This window comes from Apaloderma vittatum, unplaced genomic scaffold, assembly GCF_000703405.1.
Source record: "Apaloderma vittatum isolate BGI_N311 unplaced genomic scaffold, ASM70340v1 scaffold3483, whole genome shotgun sequence".
NCBI classification, from domain to species: Eukaryota; Metazoa; Chordata; class Aves; order Trogoniformes; family Trogonidae; genus Apaloderma; species Apaloderma vittatum.
Genome location: NW_009709675.1, coordinates 21,857 through 44,252, shown reverse-complemented (window position 1 = coordinate 44,252; position 22,396 = coordinate 21,857). Strand labels below are relative to the sequence as shown.

Here is a 22,396-nt window from a genome sequence, read left to right as displayed (position 1 = left end):
TTTCTGCTGTCCTAGTTAATTTTTGTTTATCTTTTCCCTTCTCTTCTACTTGAAAAAAAAACAACACCAAGCAACTAGACCAACATTGCTCTTACGGTAGTTTGTTGTTTGAAGTAATGAGGTGGTTAGACTTTCCCAGTTATGTGTTTGCATAATGTATTAAAAAAAAAAAAAATCTAACTTTTCCTTTGAGTACCTAGAAGTATTTAATTGCACTCTTTCTTCTCAATCCTTATTGCCTTTGAACTTTTAACGCTGGATAATATACTCTCGAATACCATCAGAGCATTAAAACAGATACTAGTTTGGAGAATTTTGAAGGTACTTCGCTGTGGAAATACTTTGTGTCAAGACCATATGAAGCACTGTTTATTCCTCGGTTAATTTTAATGAGACCTTAAATGAAAAGTTTGTCCCTTTCAGAAAATTATTATCTTATAATACTGTTCTTGTATAATTACATATGTATTTATTGATAAAATAAATACAAAAATAGGGCAGACATATTCAGAAAAGATAGAAGGTTCAACCTGCTTTAAACTGTAGTGACACTTTGTATCAAAACTAACTTTAGATATTCCCTATTGGCTAGCTGAATTTAAAATGTTTTTAATGTAATGTGGAAGATTATTGAACTATGTTTTTGCCGTTTCCTCCTCTATGCACGTGGATTGCTGGCAGCGTCAGAGGTAGTTTTCATTACAACTAAGCAATGAAATTTGTATTCTTTCTGTAGAGTGCTTTCTGTGGACCATGAAATTATTCACCTCTATGGAATATTGAGAGGTGTTTTTTTTTTTTTTTTTTAAGCACTATCAATGTATAATTCAAAAAGAGAAGTGTATGTAGAATACACAGACTTTACTGCTCTGCGGGACTTGTGAATTCCCGTTGAAATCTTATTTTTAAACTGCATTGTTTTAAATAATTTCAAGTAATTCGTTTGATGTGTTTAAATGTGTTTATAATCCTAGTATCTCCCTCTGTCTTATATGTTTTTTCCCAATCAAATTTATTCTAAGTGTGTGCTCCCCTCCTCTAGGACAAGTGGTGTAGGATTTGGTGAATATGGGGAATATGAATGTTAGGGCCTAATCTGGAACGTTACAAAGCATCTGCCATACAGTCTAGTGTGCAAGAGAAGCTCAAAATCAAAGCATAATCTAAAAGAATCAAGAAGGGAAATATCCTTTTATAAGGATGAATGGGCTCTCATCTCTGAGTTGGTGCTGCCTGTTGCTAGTGGAGCAAGAGTAGCTCTGGGACTGCCTTGGGTGTTTGTCATGTCACGTTTTTTGAGTGACTCTGATTTGCCGATTCCCTTGGTTGGAATAGAGCACATAAAACACAAGAGGTCCTTTAATCTGCAAAGGCTTTATTTTTCACAAAAGGTTCTCGGTGTTGAAGGTGGTTTGCCTTGCCTCTCCAGAGAGAGAGAGGAGGAAGATAGAAATGAATTGCTGGTCCAGGTTCCAGCAGTGATCCAGCTGAAGAGAGTCTTCACTATCTAGGAGTGCTCATCCAGAAATTCCCACCGATGCTATTTGGTGTCCACTTTTATTCTCATCCCTCAATGATGACGCTTTTGAAAGCCCCTGTTGAAAGTTTATTTGAATTTGCCTTGCTTCCTATGTAACTTAGCTGCCATGCTCCTTACAGGCATGAGGGGGCAAGTCTTTTTGGTCTTGATTGTGGTGGTGGTGGTCACTGATCTCTCCTTGCTGCATTTAGCTTTCCCACAGCTGCTGCTTCTTGGGCTTCTTGGGCAGTCTTGGGCTTCTTGGGCAGTCTTGGGCTTCTTGGGTGGTCTTGGGCTTCTTGGGCAGTCTTTGTGGTTCCGCACCCACTGAGCAAGCAGTCATTTTCTTCAGAGGAACATGTGGGTCGGCAAAAGGTATCATCAGGCCACTTGGTCTCCTACAGTATTTCATGGCAGAGTTTGAGGTGGCCCTACCTGGCCAGGACTGCAATTGCTACTGCTGTGTGGCACAGAGGAAGGAAGGCGGGACACTTGGGGAACATGAACCAAAAGGAAGGCGCTGAGATTTTTCAGGAGTGGTGGGCTAAGGAGTGTAGGGCACAGGTCTCTTAAGACTAATTTAGTCAGTTCTCTGCTGGCTGAACCACTGTCCGAAATATTCAGCCAAAGTGTCTTCCATCTACTCCTGCTTCAAGTCTGTGTACAAAGAATATTCAAATATAATGGTTTGCTGCTTAGGTTACAGACTTCACAGTGAACAGTGGGGCATGGAGAAGCTGCAGGCTAGCTCATTCTTTGGAGCAGGTGTGCTGCTTTTCATTGGTGCTCTGTGAAACCCATTGTTTGAGAAGAAAAATCTGATATTATGTGATTTATTTATATATATACGTATTGAGGATTCCAATCTAGTCGCTGTAGTTTGCAGTTGGGCTTCACCTCCCCCATGCTTACCATAGACTTTTGATTTTAAAGCAGGAAGGGAAACTGCTCTCTAGTTCTCCCTGGGTCTTGCCTATGTAATTACAGTGTACTTTTTAATTTGCCTGCTGGTTTGATGTAACACTGAAGGGCTCCGTCATCTATGCTGAGCTCTTTTATGTTTATGCTGGATTAATTTTCTGCTTTTGCATGTTCGACAGCCATCTGTATGTGAGTGGCTTATAGTCTGTGTTCCGAAAACTGTTCCTTTTTAAGTATGAACGGGAAGAATTAGAGTCTTTTTTACCTCCAAACCTCTCTGCGTGGATGTCTAATGGTCAAGTCTTGCTCTGACTATAGTGGAGCACTTGTACCCAATTTTTGCTGCTAATTTTCTTTGCTCTCGTTTGATCTTAATTCCACAGATGCTATAATAATTTTAGTTGTCATTTAGTTTGGTAACTTTGATGTATTTATTAAAAGATATCTCAAGATACTTATCTTCAAGATATATTGAAGTCTCTGAAAATTTTTGCATACTATTTCAAAGCTGTAAGTCTGTTGATATGGTTGAAATCTTGTCCAAAAATCTCCTGTTCATCAAATGCTGCATAATTTTCTTCTGTGTTGACAAGTGTAATGCTGCTGTTAACATCTGTTCAAAAGGCTGCTGCAGAGACAATTAAGATTTAGCGTATCCCATTGAGTATGTCAGGTGTTTTTGCGTTGTTGGTCCTTGCCCATATACATTAAACCACACAGGCTCTAATAATGAAAATGTTTAAAATTTCCCTTAGTAAATCTTTACTGAAAATAAATATCAAAGCAGTATAAGAAACACGCCACAACCCAAACCACATCTGGCTCTTGAAAGGGTAAATCAGAGTTATTGTCTCATGTTGGTGCGAAGTCCTGAGGATTTTTCATGAAACCATAAGTGTATCCTACTTAACTTTAATAAAGGAGCTGGTGGTTTTTATGCTTCTCCAACATGAATTTGTAAATAACGGAGTACAGAAAGGCACTGTTTTGAATAACGTAATGCAAACGGAAAATAAATAAAACAGTGTCTTAGTTATACTAACTTGTTTTTTAATAAAAAATAGTTTCTTTGCATATATGTATATTCTGTTACAGTGTCAGATGTACAGCTGTTTCAGAGTTACAAAAACCAATTCAAAACATGTTTTTGATAAATAAGCCTTCTTTTTCATATTGTACATGTAATGGCTGGGAAGAACTCTTCTTAAATGGATTTTCCTCCAGACTTTCTGTAAAATTCTCATGTTCTGTGTTATTTCTTCATAACATAATGGGATTCTGGTCTGTTAAGTGCTAAGGCAAGTGACCATTATATGTATCTTTAGGAAAATGCTTTAAAATAAGGCAGTTGAATAACAGCAAGTTACCTCAGAAAAATAAGAATGTTTAGCTTCCAAGAACACCCTTCTTAATTAGGGTTGAATAGAATGGAAGCAGTATGTGATACGTTATACCTTTTCTGTTTTCAGTTGGACAGATTTGCCAGTATAAGGATTCCAGGAAGTAAAAAGGAAAGACCTCCTCTGCCACATATGAAGCACTCACATTCTACAGACTGGTCATCCACACCTATGGACGCGGAGGATTTTGCTCCAAAACCTTTGTCGGAAAGAGAAATCATAGCGCTATTTGAAAAAATGATGGTGAGAGTCTTATGATGATTTATTTTACTTACAGAATGACCACATGGCTAACTGACAGGTGCCGCATTTTGTACATGTGTTCTGATCTTTACCTGAATTGTTAATGTTGATGTTGTTGTGAGTTGTAATTATGTGTGTTTTAAAATGTTTCTCAGGGAATGAACACTTTGAATTATTTTGTTGAGATTTTGTTCCAGATATATTGAAAATGGAAACTAAAGGTTTCTGATTATTAGAAGAGAGATTATGCAAGGGATTTTAAGGAGAAACAAGAAATGGGGAATCCTGCATGCTTTCAAGGTGACCTGAAACTTACATGAAAGGGTTTTACTCTTTTGAATGTCACAGCAGGGTTTTATTCTGAATTTATATTCCATGTCACTCTTGCACAAAAAAAGGCTTAAGGTTCTTGCCTCCAAAGGAAATTTGTCTGCATGTGCAATCTCAAATTTGTTTCATTCTTTAGTTGTCATCATTACTGTGCTGCAGTCACTTGCTGGAAGGATCATGTGGCATTGGTACCACTTCAAGAGGGTGAGGTGTTTTTGTCATGATGATGATGATGACATTTTGGGCAATTGAAAACTAAACATGTAACGGCCATGAGAGAACAGAGTGACTGTGATCTGAAAAGCACAAGAGAACATTAACAACGAGAGCGATGCCTAGATTACAATTTCTTTCTCTGCCTCACAGCAAGTGACAAGTAATTCTTGAAACACAAAGGGCCTACCAGAGGCTGGAATGGGGAGGAAATTAAATTTGCTCTTAGATGAATTCCTGCATGGAATTTGTAATTCCTAGTACTCAATAATATTGGTTTAGTATTGCAGATGCTTTTGTAGAACTGTTGAGAGCTACGACTACATGATAGGTTTCAGGATTTTCATGTTTAAACTGATGAAGGGGAAGACTTAATTTACTGTGTTATCAACTTCTGTATTTATACTTGTTCTCCCATGGTCCATTTTTCATGGTATACCTTGTTATACCTTTTACTTCTGTTAAGAAATTTCACTGTGAATGATAGTTGCTCAAATGTTTGGAAGTAGAAGAGTGTGGGTGGAGGGTTGTCTTTTTTTTTTTAAAGTAAAACTTGAAGGGATGCTTCCCTACTATGTAAGTGTAGGTTGTATTTCCCCACCGTCCAACAGTATAGGATAATATGTCATGTTAAGGCTGTACCATAAAAGAATGGAAACTTTCAATAAATCCTCAGAAACATAGTTACTACTGCATGCGTAGGTAAAACAGAAATGCTTATATCCATGGATCCTGAAGCAAGTAATTCCAATTTTATAAGTACTTTGCAAAAACATGTTAAAGTAATGATAACATCTTGGATAATTTGCTTTTCTAGTTTAATTGAATAACAAAGCACTTAAAGCAGTTTCTCAAAGACAGTTTATCTGTGTTATTTTAGCTGTAACATGTGAAACAGAAAGGATTCTTCAGATTATCCACACTTGAATGGACTGGAATAAAGCTAGTTTAGTCACACTGTATTACAGAGCTAATTGTATGTTGTAGCCTCTAGTTTGGTGTTCTGATCAAATTAAATGATTTGGGGAGGTGGTGAACAATTTGAAGGTTATAGCTAGGCTTTTAGAGCTAATTTTGCATGAAATATAGTCAATTGGTTAGTACTGAAGGGAGTAGTTTCTAAATTCTGAAGTTTCACTGAATGTATTACGTTATATCTTAGGTTTTCCCTGATGCATACTGCCTCCTTCTCCCAACTGTTTATGCGGTAGCATCCTGTGTGGTTTCAATAGCAAAAATTATCAAAGAGCTCGTAAAACCAGACAATAATTAACTGTCATTTAGCTTCTTTCATTTCTGTGGATGCAATTAGGAAAATATCCCCTTGAAATGACTTATTCTTATTTTCCAAAGAGGTATTGCTCACCTGTAGAATAACTTCAAATGATTTAAAAGGAAATAAAAGAATGGAGTTGAAATATTTTATAAATTAAGACATATCTGACATGCTCCTTGTACTGCTGAATACTTCTAATCTGTATAAATCAATTGCTATAATGATGCATCATTTGATGAAACTAACAACAAAGAAAATTACTTTTTAATGCACAATACAGACAGAATATTTCCTATAAATAAACCTGCTGTTATATCTAGGATTAATGAATGTAGTTTGTACTGATAGCTTTCTTATTTTCCCCACCTTTGGTTTTTTAAATGTGATAAGAGAAAATAATTTAACTTTTAAGGAAAAACAAGATGTTTGTTTCCTCTTATGCAATTCATAAATTATTTTACAGAAAATTTAAAAAAGCAAGTCTGGGAAGTGCAAAACTTCTTTAAACAGAGCAATGAATTTGCAGTTGCTACAGGCTAATGTGAAAAGCTTTTCTTTCTTTCCCCTGAGGCAGAATACACATGCATTTCAATATTGTTATTGAAAAGACAACCTGTAGCATATTGCAGGCAAGATACTGAAGATGCCTCACTGAAGGCATGATAACTCTTGGAAAACATCGAGAAAGACTTAGCCATATATTTTTGTGTAACTTTAAGAGGAATAATTTGGTTTCAGTGTTCTTACATTTCTGATTATATAGGTTTTAAATGCAATTTAAATATTAAATAAAATATAGCTACCCTTATTAAATATACACATAAAATGTGTTTTTATTTGAAGCCAGTGTTGTTATACAATTGTATCCCTGTGGAAAGGAATCTTGAGGCACAGCATTGAAAAAAAAATTTATTGGAACTTCCAGGAAAAAAAAATAAAAATCTGATAATGTCAAGCTGGACTTGATTCTAGTAATTTATAGTATGAGTTGTCATGTGCATATCTCTGTAGATGTGTTGCCTGTCAATAAGAATAATCATAAATATATTGTACATTTAGAAGATAATTAATGAAACAGAAATAATGCATAGAATGAGAAATACTTGTGACAACATAACAAATGAAAGGCTGAGGGGGCACTAAGATTGTTGTATTTTTTGGCAGTCTGACTTGATTTCGATCGTTTTCCCTCTCCCGTCATTTTAAAGCTTAAGAAATGTCTTGGATAAGACATAAAGGTTTTTGAGCAGTTGTCGAGAGTTTAAAGTTGCAGTATTCTTCTGGCTTTGAAAGAATTTGTTATTGAAACAAGCATTTAAAGAAGGAAATTGAAAAGAACTTACTTTTTGGTTCTTATTCTACAAGCATTTTAGCACTTCCCAAATCTTTCTGTCTAAACCCATATATCAGTGTCAGAATTCATTAATGAATTGTCAAAGTCGTGGGTACTTATGTGCTTAACTGCTAAATGCTTGACTAGTAAATTGAAACATGTAGATTGATTTCTTGGGTAACTTTTAAATTTTCCATCTGATCACTTAACAGCCCTTATGTACCCTTTCTGGGAGCAGATGATTACTTTAGGCTTTTGATTTTGAAATTCTGAAGACACTACTGCGATTGATTATGTTCTTTCTCATCTTAAAAAATCTGCATTGACTTTTGTAAGCTTTGATAACAGACAGGTAACTTCCAATATCTTCCACTTTTTTCCAAATGGTATACGCACACACCAAAATTTTTCCGCCGTTTTACTTACCTTGGAAGAAAATTACCTTGTCACGTGTAATATGTGATCACAACAATGGTTTTAATGTATGTGTATTTAACCCTGTTTTTTAAATTTCATTGTTTTTAATTTAGTGTGGATATTTGAGTCCATGATACTAGGCTTCCGAACATAGTAAATTATAGTAGTTTCTTGATTTACTTTCCTCTAATAAAAGCTAAAAAATGCATCATGTCCTTTCAAGATAATGTCCCTCATATTTGATTATTATGAGGGAACTTGCAAAATATTCAGGAATATGTGTGTTCTTGTGCACTGATAGAATTTTGGTTTGAGCATAAGGAGATAATTTCTCTATGAAATTCTTGATCAAAGGAATGCAATATTTTGAGGAACAAAACTATGAGAAAAAATTGAAGCATGCAAAGCTCCTTTCTTCCAGTTCTTTTGTGGTTACCTGCAGGTGTAGGAAGTGGCACCAATATGCAGACTTGCTGCAAGGAGGCAGAAGACTGTATTATTATTGCTTGAATGAAAAAACTTTTCACAGCATGCACCCTGTATTTGATACTAAAAATATCAAATAATCATATATATATATAATCAAATATACAAGTCTGATACTATAAATGCAGTGCATAGTATAATAATAAAATGTGAATTTAATAATACTAAATAATAAGTAATAATTTAAATGCATACTAGACTGAAGTGAGGAAATTTTCTAGCCCTTAAGGAAAAGAAACAGTAACATATGTGTGTGGAAAAATTCAGAATCTATGCAAAATTGCCCTAATTGTACTTTGAAGAAGTTCAGCTTAAGAGGTCAAGCATTTTTTTACAGTGTCTTCTTACAGCTCAGATTTATACAGAACTCTAAATGTTTCTAGGAACAATGCTTGATTCTGTCCTACTCAGCATGAAAACTGCTGGAAGACTTGCTTTAATATCCAGTTTGTCATCCACTGATTTTGTAGCATTGGTCCTGCCAAGGCAGGTCAGGATTCACCTTTAGAGTCTTGGCTGAAAATAACTGCAGTAATTCTTGCTAAGCTTGTGCGATCATAGTAATGCTGTATGTGCTTATATGTGTGTGCCTAAATTGTTTCTTAAAGCTTTTTTTTTCTTAATAAAAAAAACCAAAAGAAACCTCCTATGATAGGAAATGTTACTTCTCACAGATGTGGAAGTGATTACAATGATCAGAACATTTCTAAGCGGGGACGGTAGAAGTCTCCATGTCAGAAATGTCAATGAATAGTGACTGCGTGGCTTTGAACGGAGTTCTGCATCTGCTCTTTTTGACCTCTGAGTTTATGTTGGCATGAATGAATTGTGATGGGCTTTTATTAACAATCAAGGGTGTTGATTTAATTATCAATTTACTGAGAATTTGGGCCTTAGCTATTGCAAAGGTGAATATTTTGTGAGCTACTTTCAGTACAAAGCAGATTCCGCAGCCCAGAGTTAAGTATTTATGGAATGAGGAACAGGATTATAGGACAAATTGATATATTGTTAAAAAGATCTTTGTAAGAGACCAGTTTGAATACATGTATAAATGTTTTAGGAAGTGTTAAATAACACTATTCTGTAGGTTTGTGTGTGTGTGTGTGTGAAACTGTAGGTGATTTTTAAGACAAGATTATGCTAATAATGGTTGCATTGTGATACTCTTTTGTACTGCCGTAATTGACTGTTCTTTTAGTCTGAGTTGCTAGGAAAGATGGATAAAGGTTTTTGTGGGTTTGAGAAACATCTAACTTATGAAAAGTTGCTTGTATAACAGCTTTCAGTTGCTCAAGTTCATATGTTTGTGTGTTTTTAAATCAGTTTCATAGTTAAACAGCTATGTTTCTGGACTACTTTTACAACTTGTTTTTGCTTTTTTTTCCTTTCATTCTAGGAAGATATGAATTTAAATGAAGACAAGAAGATGCCATTAAGAGAAAAGGATTTCAATACCAAAAAAGAAATGGTGATGCAATATATCAGCACTGCTTCAAAGTCTGTAAGTAAATTTCTCTGAAGTACACAAAAAATGACTTAATTTTTACATTATTTTCCTATTAGACAGAAAATGTTACATTCTTTTAACTAAATTTTCTCATAGACAAAGTTTTTGAAGGGCATGATCTCATTCGTTTATAAGCTGCAGTGAAAGATGTTCATTATAAAAAATATTAATATGAAGAATAGAGGCTTTGCCTCTAATGAATCACTGAAAATGAAGTAGCAAATGGTGATAAAAATGGGCTCCACTATAGTCAAAGCTTCATCATTGACTTCGGTATCAGGTTTTTTTTTCTGTTTCTTAGAAATGCACAACTCCTTTCCAGTATTCACAAAGCACATCTCTTAGTGATGCATCTAGAAATTTTACTGGGTTTGGTGTGGTTGTGCTCAGGTGCTTATTTGTGTATAGAATACCGTGATCTACCTCTGTGTATGTGGGTAATGTTTAGAAGGAATCGGTCGCTTAAGGACTTAGTTACTTAAAAATAACTGAAGTTCCACTGATGTGCATCCTCCAATGCTCATTTCACTCCACTTTGCTTAGAGACTTCTAAAACAGTTGGCTGAAAGCATGCTTCTGTATATATTTCTGTATATGTTTAGATATGGTGTTATCATCACTCTTTATAACATGTTCAGGGTGCTCCTTGTAGAAAAATTGCTAAGAATAAACAGTCTTGGGGTTTGGGATACTAGTAGTACTTACTGAAAATTTGAACAATAGCAAAAATTGCATGCTTGGATAATTCTGCTCAATTACTTCATTATTTTGCTGGTATTTTCTTGTTTTCTTGTAATGTATAGTGTTTAGATGGAGCCTAATTTTTTCCCTTAACAACATTATCTTAGAGATATATATCACACATTGTTTAAACTATCATGGCTTATAAATCTTTAATGAAAATGCTCTTTGCTGTTATGTCATTGTCGTATTTAAAAGGAAACAGTTGGAGAAGGGAACAACAGTTGTGTTTAAAAGCTGTTATGCAAGTGTGAATTCTCATCTACAAAAAGCAGTGTGATTCTGTTTATTAGAGATTCTTATGGCCAATGTGTTTTTGTAGCAGTTTGTATGTATTGTGTTTATTTCAGGTTAGAAACAGTGCCACATTCTTAACTGCTCTATAAACACCTACGAAAATGTTGCAGCCCCGAAAAGTTTTAAAAATCTGTTTCCTTGTTTTGGAGCAGCATTGCTGTGATGTTACTCTGCCATAAGTTTTACTGTCCTGTATGTTGAACACACACAGACTGGGTTTTTAAAGTGAGTTTTCTTCACAAGATTTTGTTCTTGTTGTGCAGCTTACTGCCTTGTAATGTTTTAACTGAGTTAATTAATGCTGACTTCATACCGCATCTGCTCACAGACCAGTTGTTCTTCAGTTGAGCAATTAAATTTCTAGAGGCACTGATGCCTCAAGATATTTCCTGCTTCTCAGTTAACTCGAGCATTTTGAACTTAAGCAGCTTTTCCCATGCTGAAATGTAGCTAATATAATCAGTTTCAAAATTGATACCAAATGCAGCTCTCATTTAAGCACGGCAGATGTATCTTACTCTCCGTATCTTGCAGAACCTTGGTGTAACTACAAATAAGTTGTACCTGGTACTGCGGGTATGTTGTGCAGCCATTCGCACTTTATTGGCATCTTTTGCACAGGGTAATGTTCAGGTGTGGATCCGAGTCTGTAGCAGGGTGGTCTGGATGTTCTTCTTGAGTCTCCATTGCTTGTGACACTCTTCAGTTGTGTCAGATGAGACTCTGAAATGTCATTGTAATGAATTCTTATAGTCAGGCTGGGCTTGTCCTGTGTGACCTTTCCAGTGCACACACTGATATTGATTATATTAAATTATTCCAAAATATTTTTTAATGGTCATAACATCAAAAGAAAGCAATTTTACTGATTATTTATCAGTATCTTAGTTACATCCAGCTTGGTCAGTATCAGAGCAAGAACTGCTGGGGGAAGTCACTGGAAATGACAGATTCTCCATCCAGGATATTAACCCATAGGCTTAGGTGTAAAAGTAGTGCTTGTCAATTGGTCTATACATGGCAGGAACTTCCAGGAGAATTTCAGGGACTTGCTAATTTTTTCTAACTGGAGCTCTCCTCTACCATTTAACTAAATACTTTGTCATGAAAACTGTTAAGAGTTTATTTGGTCATCTTGTCCCTGATCAGTCCATTGGCTCATCTCTGCAGAGACCAGCTGCGAAGCTCCGAGATTGCACAGAGGACTGTATCTGCTGCATATGCATTCAGCTATGGCCCTGCTTGCCTGTTACACCACAGTTGTAACAATTTCCTCCTTATATCACAGTTGTAACTCAAATTCCCTTGATTATGCCTCAGGGGTATATATTTGCTTGTCTTAAAATGTTTGGGGATTGTTGTAACAGGATGGATGTACTTGGTATATAAACTCTTGAATAACCAGGCAGAAACCCTTGTTGCCGGTTCCCTTTAGACAGTAAATTTGTAGAATAGAATAACTGAGACTGGAAGAAACCTCTGGAGATTATAGAGACATAGAATGGTTTGGCTTGGAAGGGATCACCTCCAAGATCATGTAGTTCCAGCCCCCCTGCCATGGGCCCGAACAGTTCTCACTAGGCCAGGTTACTCTAAACTCCATCCAGCCTGGCCTGGAACACGTCCACGGAGCGGGCATCCACAGCTTCTCTAGGCAACCTGTGTTAGTGTCTCACCACCCTCACAGAAAAGAATTTCTTCTTAATATCTATTCTACATCTACTTTCTTTCAGTTTGAAACTGTTATCCCGCATCCTATCACTACACCTCCTGACATAGAGTCTCTCCCCATCTTTCCTATAGGCCCCCTTAAAGTACTGGAAGGCTGCTAAAATGTCTTCCCAGAGTCTTCTCTTCAGCTTGAACAATCCCAACTCTTAATCCTGTCTTCACAGAGGAGCTGCTCTAGGCCCTCTGATCATCTTTGTGGCCCTCCTCTGATCATCTTCTCCAGTGCCTTATCTAGTCCCTTTTCCAAGAGAGTACAGTCTGCCTGGGTGGGCTGTTCCAGGGACCAGCTGCCTGGGGAAATCTGTGTTTGTCTTACGTTTAACAAAACTCCTTTATTTTAGGTTGCGCCTCTTGTCCTTTTACTGATAGGACTAAAAGGGGGCTAAACAATCCTGTCTCTGTTAACCTTTCTGTGTACAACAGATGCTCCTTTAATTGTGTCCACGGCTTTTTCTGGACTCATTCCTGTATGTCCATGTCTCCTGCATTCTAGGGAGCTCAAAACTGGACATAATACTACAGATGTTTCTAACCACTGCTGAGCTGAGGGGAAGGATCATCTCCTTCAACGGTCAACTTGTCACCTGCCAGGACCCCCATTTTCTTCCCTGTAAACCTACTTTCCCTCTGGTTGGCCTCAACACGTGTTGTGCATGGGATTATTCCTCCCAAGGTTCAAGATTTAGTATTTCCTGCTGTGGAACTCCCTGCAATTCCTCTGCTCATTCCTCCTGTCTGTTGAAGTCCCTCTGAATGGCAGTAGAGCAGTCTGGTCTGTCTTTTTCTTTCCAGTTGTTAACTTCACCTCTCTGCTAGGAACTGTTTCCTCATCTTCTGTTTCAGGAGGAGAAAATTATGTTTTTCGCCACTTCTTGAGGATCTACCAAAGTAAGAAAATAGGAAGCTCTGTATGATAGCATAGTAAGACTGCCTCACCATTTACAGTCAGTAATTTCAACTTGTTATTGCATTGCAAGTCTATTCTTCAACTCCTGACTTAACCCACTAGATTATCAAGTATTATTTAGTAACTCTATTTAGTGTACATGCCAGAATATTTGTGCTTCTACTCTCAAAAAAGGGAGTCTTTCCAATGAACTAAGTCAAATATAGGTTGTATACGCCATTGTATGCCTCTTTTTTTTGAATTTAGATATGTTTTATAGAGCATATTTAAATTTAGATATGTTTGGTAGAAATGATGTATATCCTTTTTAATGTCATAAATGGATATCAGGTGGTATAGACTTACTATTTTCCACCACCTACAAATTTTGTCAAAGGAGATTTTGTCAAAGGAGGAGGATACTCTTAAGAACAGTGTTAATGTCTCTTAGATTTTGTGATTTAAATGCAAATTGTAGACCTTCATTAATTTGGTGCAATCACTGCTTTGTTTAAAACGGTGGATACTATATATTCTTCAGAAAAGTCCTTAATATCTTGAATTTATTTTAAGCAACATTTGACGCCACACATGCAATAAGGAGTCAAAGCCAGAGTCTAAGAACCTATATAACTTTGAATGGAAAGTATATTACTTCCAGAAAAATGCTTTTGCAGTGCTGCATTGACTTGCCGTTGCATTTGCCTTTGTATCTGTGTTCTCCATGTCCCCATTTGCTTCCCTATTTGCCAGAAAGAACAAAACCCAAAAAGCAAGGCAAAATCCAAACCTGGAGGTTGTGTGAGTGTCCTTATGTTGTTGCATCAATTGTCGTATTTGTGTTGCACTGCATTCCTACAGATACCAAATACAACAAATGAGGAGCTGGGATTTGTCTTTAGAACTTTAGTGGTTTTAAAGAAGTCTCTTGTTTCTTCTTTTTTTTTTTTTTAAATTCTTTTGCTTTAGTCCTTGGAACCAAAGCCAGTCTGTTTTTATAATCCCAGTCTCATATACTCCTCATCTTAAGGACCTTTAAGGGAAAAGCAATTTACAACATTATCTTCAAGAACTCAAGTTACTGCAATAACAGCTTGAGTACTCTTCTGGTGTGCTGGTTCTTCCCTTTGTATTCCCATGGCTCCAGTCACCCTTCTAGACTCATGCTCTCTTCAGAGCACCTCAGGATTGTCTTCTTTCTTCTGCTGAATATTTAAAATGAAGATGTTTGCAAGGCAGAAAGAGCATCCCTTCGTTACAAAAATAATATATTTCATCGAGTGTGCATGATATACCTCTGCATTTGATGCCTGCTGCTTTTAACTACTGGTTATAAATTTTTTCACAAATTCACAAAAAATTTAGTCAGCATTTAGCATATATAGTAGGTAGACAACAAACAGTTACAGGTTTAGGACTAAATTATATATTTTCTTTCCTCCCTATTTTTTCAAGGAAGAGAAATGAACAGAAAGGTTAGCAATTAATAATCTATTCAAGTACTATATGTGCCAAATAAAAAAAAAGAATGTATTTTCTGTATTTCAGGGAAGTCTAAAGAACAGTCGGAAGATTTCACCTCAAGAGTTTATTCAGGAATTAAAATCTGGGTCAACAGATGAAAGGCTAGTCACTTGCTTAGAATCTCTCCGTGTGTCCTTGACTAGTAATCCTGTCAGGTAACGTCATTAATACATATTGCAAAGATTAGTCTTATTCTTATTTCTTAACGGATTAAAATTAATGGATCTGCAGATGTGCATAATGAAAGGTTTTCCAGTTATTGAATGTATATATATTAGTGAATGTTTGTACATTTTTTTTTCCCCCCACTGGTTATATATCTTTTGTAGATCTGTTGTTTAGTAGAGTTCATTGATCTGCCCAAGTTAATGCTAAGAGACTGTAAAACAAGTGTAGTGCAGAGCAGTTCACTTTGTTTTCTTGTGCTGAACAGTCAAAAGCTTCTATTAATTAATTTTTGAAATATTCCCTTAACTCTTTAATATTTTGCTTTGTCAGAGTGAACAATAATGGGAGATGGGCACCTTGGTTTAAGTTAGCCATAAAACATAGACACTTTTATGTGAAGACTTTCTTCAGTACTGCCTTCTAGTAATTTATTTGCTGTATCTGTGGGATTTATCTATACAGAAGAGAAAACAGCATTAGTTGACCTGTGCTTTTTTTTTTTTTTTCCTAAAAAAAAAAGGCTAACCTCATTAATCATAACTTCAACCCTCATACTAATCTTTATGCTTAATTTCTATTTGATTCCTGTAGGTTGATTTGTGAATTCTGGATTTATTAAATTATATCTTTTTCTACTCTATTTACAACTTTTTTTTTTTAGAGTTCCTACTTAGGCCAGTGGTTGAATACATGATTTTGGGAAACAGTTTTGGGTTTTGTTCAAAATAACGGATTTGAAATGTTGAGGATGCTTTTAATGGGACGTGGCTATAAAAGAAGTAGGCAATTTTCTTCTTTCTGCATCTGGCTTGTCAGAGTTGTTAATGTGGGTCTTCTATGTGGGTGCTTCTTTCCTTCAATTAATTTTGGTTTTTATTGGATTGTCTTATTTAGAATTTGTAATGGTTCATTTGGGAAGCAAGATGTTTTACATAAACCGAATTTGTTCTTACAGAGGGTTCTGTGGAAGATATACTTCCTCCAGAAGTGTGTAGCTACTTTTTGATATAGTATTGATTCTCCTTTATTTAAAAAAATCCACAAAAACAACCAACAACCCACAATCCCAAAGATTTATTTTTTTTATTTACACTAACATTGATGTAACATAAACTATATGAAATGTGTGACAACTTGAGTTTAGAACAATCTGTCTCCTCGGTTTTTGATACATCTAGGTAGTTTTTTGTTGACATTTGAGTTTCATCTTTTTGTATGTGATCTCCTTTGTCCCTTTCCCACACACCAAGAGAAGTTAACCACCCTGACCCCTCCAAACCAAACCAAATCAAAATTCATGGTCTCTGTGAGGTGCTGGTTCTACCTGACAGCACCGTACAATGTGATAGGGTGTGAAGGGATGAGGGAGGTGGAAAAGTGGGATCAGAATAAAGAATGTGGAGGCCAGCTACGAGAGAATGTTGTTGGTCTATACTTGAGACATTTGATAGAGAATACAAGTTGGACACATGTGATAGAGACAATAAGAAACTAATGAAGCTTTGGGATTTTATTTTGTACATGTATAATACCTAAGAATAAACATATGCTTTTTTAACAGGATGAAAATTAAATTTAGATTGGATCTAGCCTGACATTCCTTCACATTTGTGGGCTGTGATCTTTCTGACAATATATAATTTAGGGGTGTTTCCTGTTTTACCAATTATACTTCCAATTATACATCTTTCTTCCAATTATATAAACTTCAGCTTTTTGATCTTGTTGACACTTCAGTTTCTAATGCGAGAACTGGTTCTACAGTGTTGTTTTCAATTAGTTGGCTTTGTAAAATCTTATTCAAATGATATTGAGTGAGTACTTTGATCTTGGTACTTAGGAGAATGCATTGAAATCTATGTCGTACTGCAAAAAGTAGTATTTATTTTCCATCAATATAAAGAAAGCCTCAAAAGGAAAAGGTATCCATCCACTGATCTTGGTTACTGTTCTTCAGGTAAATAAATAAGGTGTTGTATCCCAGTTGCTAACATAATTCTAAAAAGTGGTTCAGTGATCTAGCTGTACATAGTATTACAGATAACTAGTTATCTATCTATTTCTTCTCCTTTTATATAATAACTGCAACAGTTTTAGCTCTTTTCATTAAGAGGATATTTTTAATAATTTGAAAATATGGGCACTGATAGGTTGGTGTTTGGTAGAATTGACGAAGAAGCTGAGTGTTTGCTCTGGATAGTTTAAACTTTGCTCTTTTGGGGAAGCAGAGGAAAGAGCAGTAGTAATACAATGATGTTTTAGGCACTTGATGATTTTTGGCATCCTCAGCTGCTGGATGATCATGAAGTCACTGCGCACAGTTGTCTAACAGAAAATGTCCTAAGAAATGGCTGGTGGTATCATCTTTAGGTCAGATGTGGCCAGTTATACCAAAACCAATCGAACGATCTGGTCTTCTCTCTTCATATAATTTTAAGTCCATTACAGTTCTGTATGTAGCAGACATGAAGAACTGTTTAGTCCTATCCTATGACTGGGAAGACTATGTATTTCAAAAGACCTGTTGCATCTTCCTTGTGTTATTTCCAACAGAATTGTTTATTATTTATCACTAGAAAGGTCCCAGCACTATAGGAGTATCTAACTATTCTGGTTACTAATCAAAAGTAATAATAAAAAAATTTTACCCACAGTGCAATGATGTGCAAATAGACGAAGCAGAGCCTCTCTATTGTTTCCTCTGTTTTAATACAAGTCAAGTGAATGTAGTGAATAATTTGACTAATTCTCATCATTTTTATGATGAACTTCTGATGCTGCAGGATGGAAGCTTCCTCTTTACATAAAAGACTATTTTGTTAATGCATGACAAGTGATTTTTGTCAGCTTAAGATTTTTTTAAAATAGTAATTCAAAGAATGCCCAGAAACTATTGGTACTCCACCCACAACAGAATCCATGTTCTGACAATGTCTTCATCATTGAATGTTTAAGAGGGTTGGAGTGATACTAAACAGGACCTTGAAACAGCTTTCTCATACAGAAACATTATGCCCAGGTTTAACCTCACCAAAAAATAGCTTTGGTAGCAGTTGAAACATTAAGAATTTGTTGTGTATACTTGGAGATATCTCTATGGATTAATATTTGAGGCAGACACTTCTGCAATTCCTTTAGGGTTTTTCTTCCTTCTGTGCCATTTTCTCTCTAATTACTAATGACAGGACAAGGGGAAATGGCCTCAAGTTGCGTCAGGGTAAGTTTAGATTGGATATTCGGAGGAAGTTCTTTACTGAACGAGTGGTGAGGCACTGGAACAGGCTGCCCAGGGAGGTGGTGGAGTCACCAACCCTGGAGGTGTTTAAAAAAAAAGTAGATCTAGCACTTGAGGCTATGGTGTAGTGGTTAGGTATGCTGGGATGAAGGTTGGACTAGATGATCTTCAGAGGTCCCTTCCAACCCCTAACATTCTGTGATTCTGTGATTCTGTGATTTACAGTTGGATTCTGACCTTTTCAGGAGAGCCTGGAACAACAACTGGAGTGCCACAATTGATGGCTACAAGCTCTTTAGGAGGTATAGGCAGGGAAGGAGAGGATGTGGAGTGGCACTGTGTGTTAAGGAATGCTATGAAAGCTCAGAAGTCAAGTCTAGTGATGATGGGATGGAGAGTGTTTGGATTAGCCTAAGGGCCAATAAAGGTGCTATTGCTGAAGGGAATCTGCGATAGACCTCCCAATCAGAGCAGTGAGGAGGATGAAGCTTTCTCTAAGCAACTGGGAGAAATCTCACGGTCACTTGCCGTAGTTCTTGTGGGAGACTTTAACCTCCCAAGAATCTGCTGGGAATACAACACAGCAGAGATATAACAATCCAGGAGGTTTCTGGAGTGTGTGGATGATAACTTCCTCACACAGCTGGTCAGTGAACCAACCAGGGAAGGTGCCCTGCTGGACCTCCCGTTTGTGAACAGAGAAGGTCTAGTGGAGAATGTGGCAGTTGGAGGCTGTCTGGGGAATAGTGACCATGAAATGACAAAGTTCTCTATTCTTAGAAATGTAAGGAGGGGAGACAGTAAAACTCTCGTTTGGGATTTCAGAAGGGCAGACTTTGAGTTGTTTGGGAAGTTACCTGATAGAATCCCTTGGGAGTCAGTTTTGAAGAGTATAGAAGTCCAGGAAAGCCGGACACTTTTTAAGAAGGAATTTTTAAAGACACATGAGCAGACTATCCCCACTTGCCATAAAACAAGCTGGCAGCATAGAAGACTGGCCTGGCTAAATAGAGACATTTGGCTGAAAATCAAGGGAAAAAGGAGAATTTATGGCCTTTGGAAGAAGGGGTAGGCCACTCACAAGGAGTACAAGGATAATGTTAGGTTATGCAGGGAGGTAATTAAAGGTCCAAAGCTGAGCTAGAAATTAATCTGGCTTTCAAAGGAAAGGACAGCAAGAAAAGCTTCTATAAATATATTAATAACAAAAGGAAGAAGAAGGAGAGCCTACACTCCCTGCTAGACCTAGGAGGAAATAGAGTGACAAAGGATGAGGATAAGGCTGAGGTGCTTAGTGCTTACTTTGCCTCGCTCTTTAATCAAAGAAACACCTGTACTGCGGGAAGCCAGCCCTCCAAGCCAAGAAACAGGAGCCAGGAGCAAAACATCCCTCCCACAATCAAGTAGGAGATGGTCAGGGACCTTCTGCTCCACATTGATATCCACAAATCTATGGGGGCAGGTAGAGTACATCCTAGAGTACTGAAAGAACTGGCATCCATCATTTATTGGCAGCCCTGGCAGACTGGGGAGGTCCCAGATGACTGGAAATCAGTCAGTATAACACCCATCTGTAAGAAGGGACGGAAGGATGATCCAAGAAGCTACAGGCCTGTTAGCTTGACTTCAGTGTCAGGGAAGCTGATGGAGCAGATCATCCTGAGTTCCATCATGCAGCACATGCAGGACAACCAGGTGATCAGACTCAGTCAGCATGGGTTTGTGAAGGGCAGGTCCTGTTTAACAAACCTGATCTCCTTCTGTGACTGGGTGACCCACTTCTTGGATGAAGGAAGGGCTGTGGATGTTGTCTGCCTTGACTTTAGTAAGGCATTCGACACTGTTGCCCTAGAGAAATTGCTCTTAGTTTGGGTGGGCATATCCTTTGCTGGGCTGTAGCGTTGTAGCGAGGTGGTAGTTGGTCTGTTCTGTGATAGGAGGAGGGGAAATGGATTTAAATTGTGCCAGGGGAGGTTCAGGTAGGATATTAGGAAGAATTTCTTTACTGAAGAGATTGTCAGCCTTTGGAACAGGCTACCCAGGGAGATGGTTGAGTCGCCGTCCCTGGAAGTGTTTGAGAGACAGGTGGATATTGCTTTGAAGGACATGACTTAGTGGTGTTGATAGGGCTAGGAAAAGGTTGGACTCGATGATCTTGAAGGTCTCTTCCAGCCAAAACTGTTCTATGATTCTGTGAACAGTGTATAGTAGAAATTTTTTGTTTTTCTTCCCTTTCTCGCAGGGATTTTTTAATTACAGTTCTGTGCCAAAGAATGTATAATTAGTAACTTTACTTTTTTAAATTAACAAATTCAGTGACTACTGTAATTTTAGAAAAAGTTTTAATTTAAGGTTTTCTGATTGTGTCAATGAGTGAATGAAATGCCTCTCGCTCTTCTGTTAAGAGTAGATTATTGGGTTTTAAAATGATCCCGTTATATTGCTTTGATTTATGCTGACAATTTTCATTCATCGTAATTAGTCTTTGAAATGTCAATTTTATTTTTATTTTTTAATGTCTTTTTGCTTTCTCCCTAGCTGGGTTGAAAACTTTGGCCGAGAAGGTCTAGGGCTGCTGTTGGATATTTTGGAAAGACTGGTTGAAACAAAAAAGTAAGAGTGATACCATATAAAATTGCCAACTTAATATGTAAACAGCATTTAGTTACACTAAATATTTTATTTATTCAGTCAGGACAAAGTTGTGAAGAGGAGTCAGCATAAGGTTATACAGTGTTTGAGAGCCTTCATGAATAATAAGGTATGGGATTTTGTTGAATTTGAAAATCTATATTGCTGCAGTTCAGCCAGAGAATGTACATGGTCAGCAGGCATAAGCCTGTGCAATATGGAAAAGCAGGTTTTTGATCAGCAGCAGTTCTTTCTGCCGCTACTTTCTTTTTTGCAGAAATACACTTAGAGAATAATGTAAACTTCTGTTGCTGATATATGCCCTTATTGCAGGATAAGGGACCAATGTTGGACTTTTCTCTCATTTAATTTTTTTTAATTAAGTATTTGACAGACTTTGATGTCATTTGGAATGTTTACTTGAGGGAACTGTCACTATCTTTTGTTAGGTGTATGATAGTTATTTGGATTTCCTCCAACTCTCCTTACAACTGTTCCTCTGTTTTTTAGTATGGATTGGAAAGAATTTTGGGAGAAGAGAGAAGCCTTTTGTTGCTCATCAAAGCAATTGATCCCAAGCAAACCAACATGATGACAGATATAGTTAAACTCCTTTCTGCAATGTGCATTATTGGAGAGGAAAACATGTAAGTACTGTATTTAGCCAAAAATAGTAAGGTATTTTTATGATATTCAAAATTATAGTGATATCAGAATGAAATGCCAAAATTTTCAGCTTAGATTTGAAAGTAATGTTGGTACTATATTTTCAGTTTTCAGAATACCTTTGTCTGTGATTTTTATTATGGCCATATGAATAGGAGTTTTCTTTTTGACATGTGGAGGTACTGGTTGAATGGAGGTAGTGATGCAACCATTCTTCTGCTTAAAAATTTTTAGCATTACTTTTAAGGTAGCTTAACCACTTTAATCCAGGAAAGTTGTCCTTTGACTACAAAAGTCTCCAAATGAAACTAGTGATGCTTACATTTTCTACATTTCTACGCAAGAAAATAAGGCAGGTGAATGCTTTGGCAGGATGGCTCTTCAGAAAAGAAATGAACATCAAATTTAAATATCTTTTCTGAGGGAAATGCTTTTCATTTCTTACAGCCTTGAAAAAATTTTGGAAGCTATAACAGCAGCAGCAGAGGAAAAGAACATTGATAGATTCTCTCCTATTGTAGAAGGTCTTCAGGATAACTCAGTTCAGCTGCAAGTAAGCAAATTGTTTTCATAAACCTCTGCAACAACTGAAAATAGTTACTTACTTTTCTGTATTGAACAAGTCATTATGGTAAAAAGGAGGAGGGATACGGTTTTGTTAGGATGTTGTTTATAGCGTTATCTTTTAAAATGCATTGTGGGAAGATTCAGTGCTGAGAAATGCAAGGATGTTGCAGGTTAATTTGTTTATTTCTGTTCACCCACATCTTACAGACACTAGGAGTTAAATTTATACTGCCTTTTAAAATAAAGTGCAAGTCATATATTCGGATGCAAAAAAGATTACCTTGCTTCTGGTGGTATTTGCT

The 22,396-nt window shown here is 36.7% G+C and overlaps 1 protein-coding gene across 1 annotated transcript in view; it reads left to right on the top strand.

Annotated features, from left to right (window-relative positions):
• Window positions 1–3,915: 3,915 nt before the first annotated feature.
• Window positions 3,916–22,396, top strand: part of LOC104272099 (protein diaphanous homolog 3-like) — a gene marked incomplete at its 3' end in the record, with an annotated part of 32,550 nt that continues 14,069 nt past the window's right edge. The window contains exons 1-7 of the mRNA XM_009866999.1: window positions 3,916–4,083; window positions 9,538–9,642; window positions 14,852–14,982; window positions 20,769–20,843; window positions 20,922–20,991; window positions 21,372–21,508; window positions 21,975–22,080. Coding sequence (XP_009865301.1) covers window positions 3,973–4,083; window positions 9,538–9,642; window positions 14,852–14,982; window positions 20,769–20,843; window positions 20,922–20,991; window positions 21,372–21,508; window positions 21,975–22,080 — 735 coding nt within the window. The remainder of the gene's footprint in view (window positions 4,084–9,537; window positions 9,643–14,851; window positions 14,983–20,768; window positions 20,844–20,921; window positions 20,992–21,371; window positions 21,509–21,974; window positions 22,081–22,396) is intronic.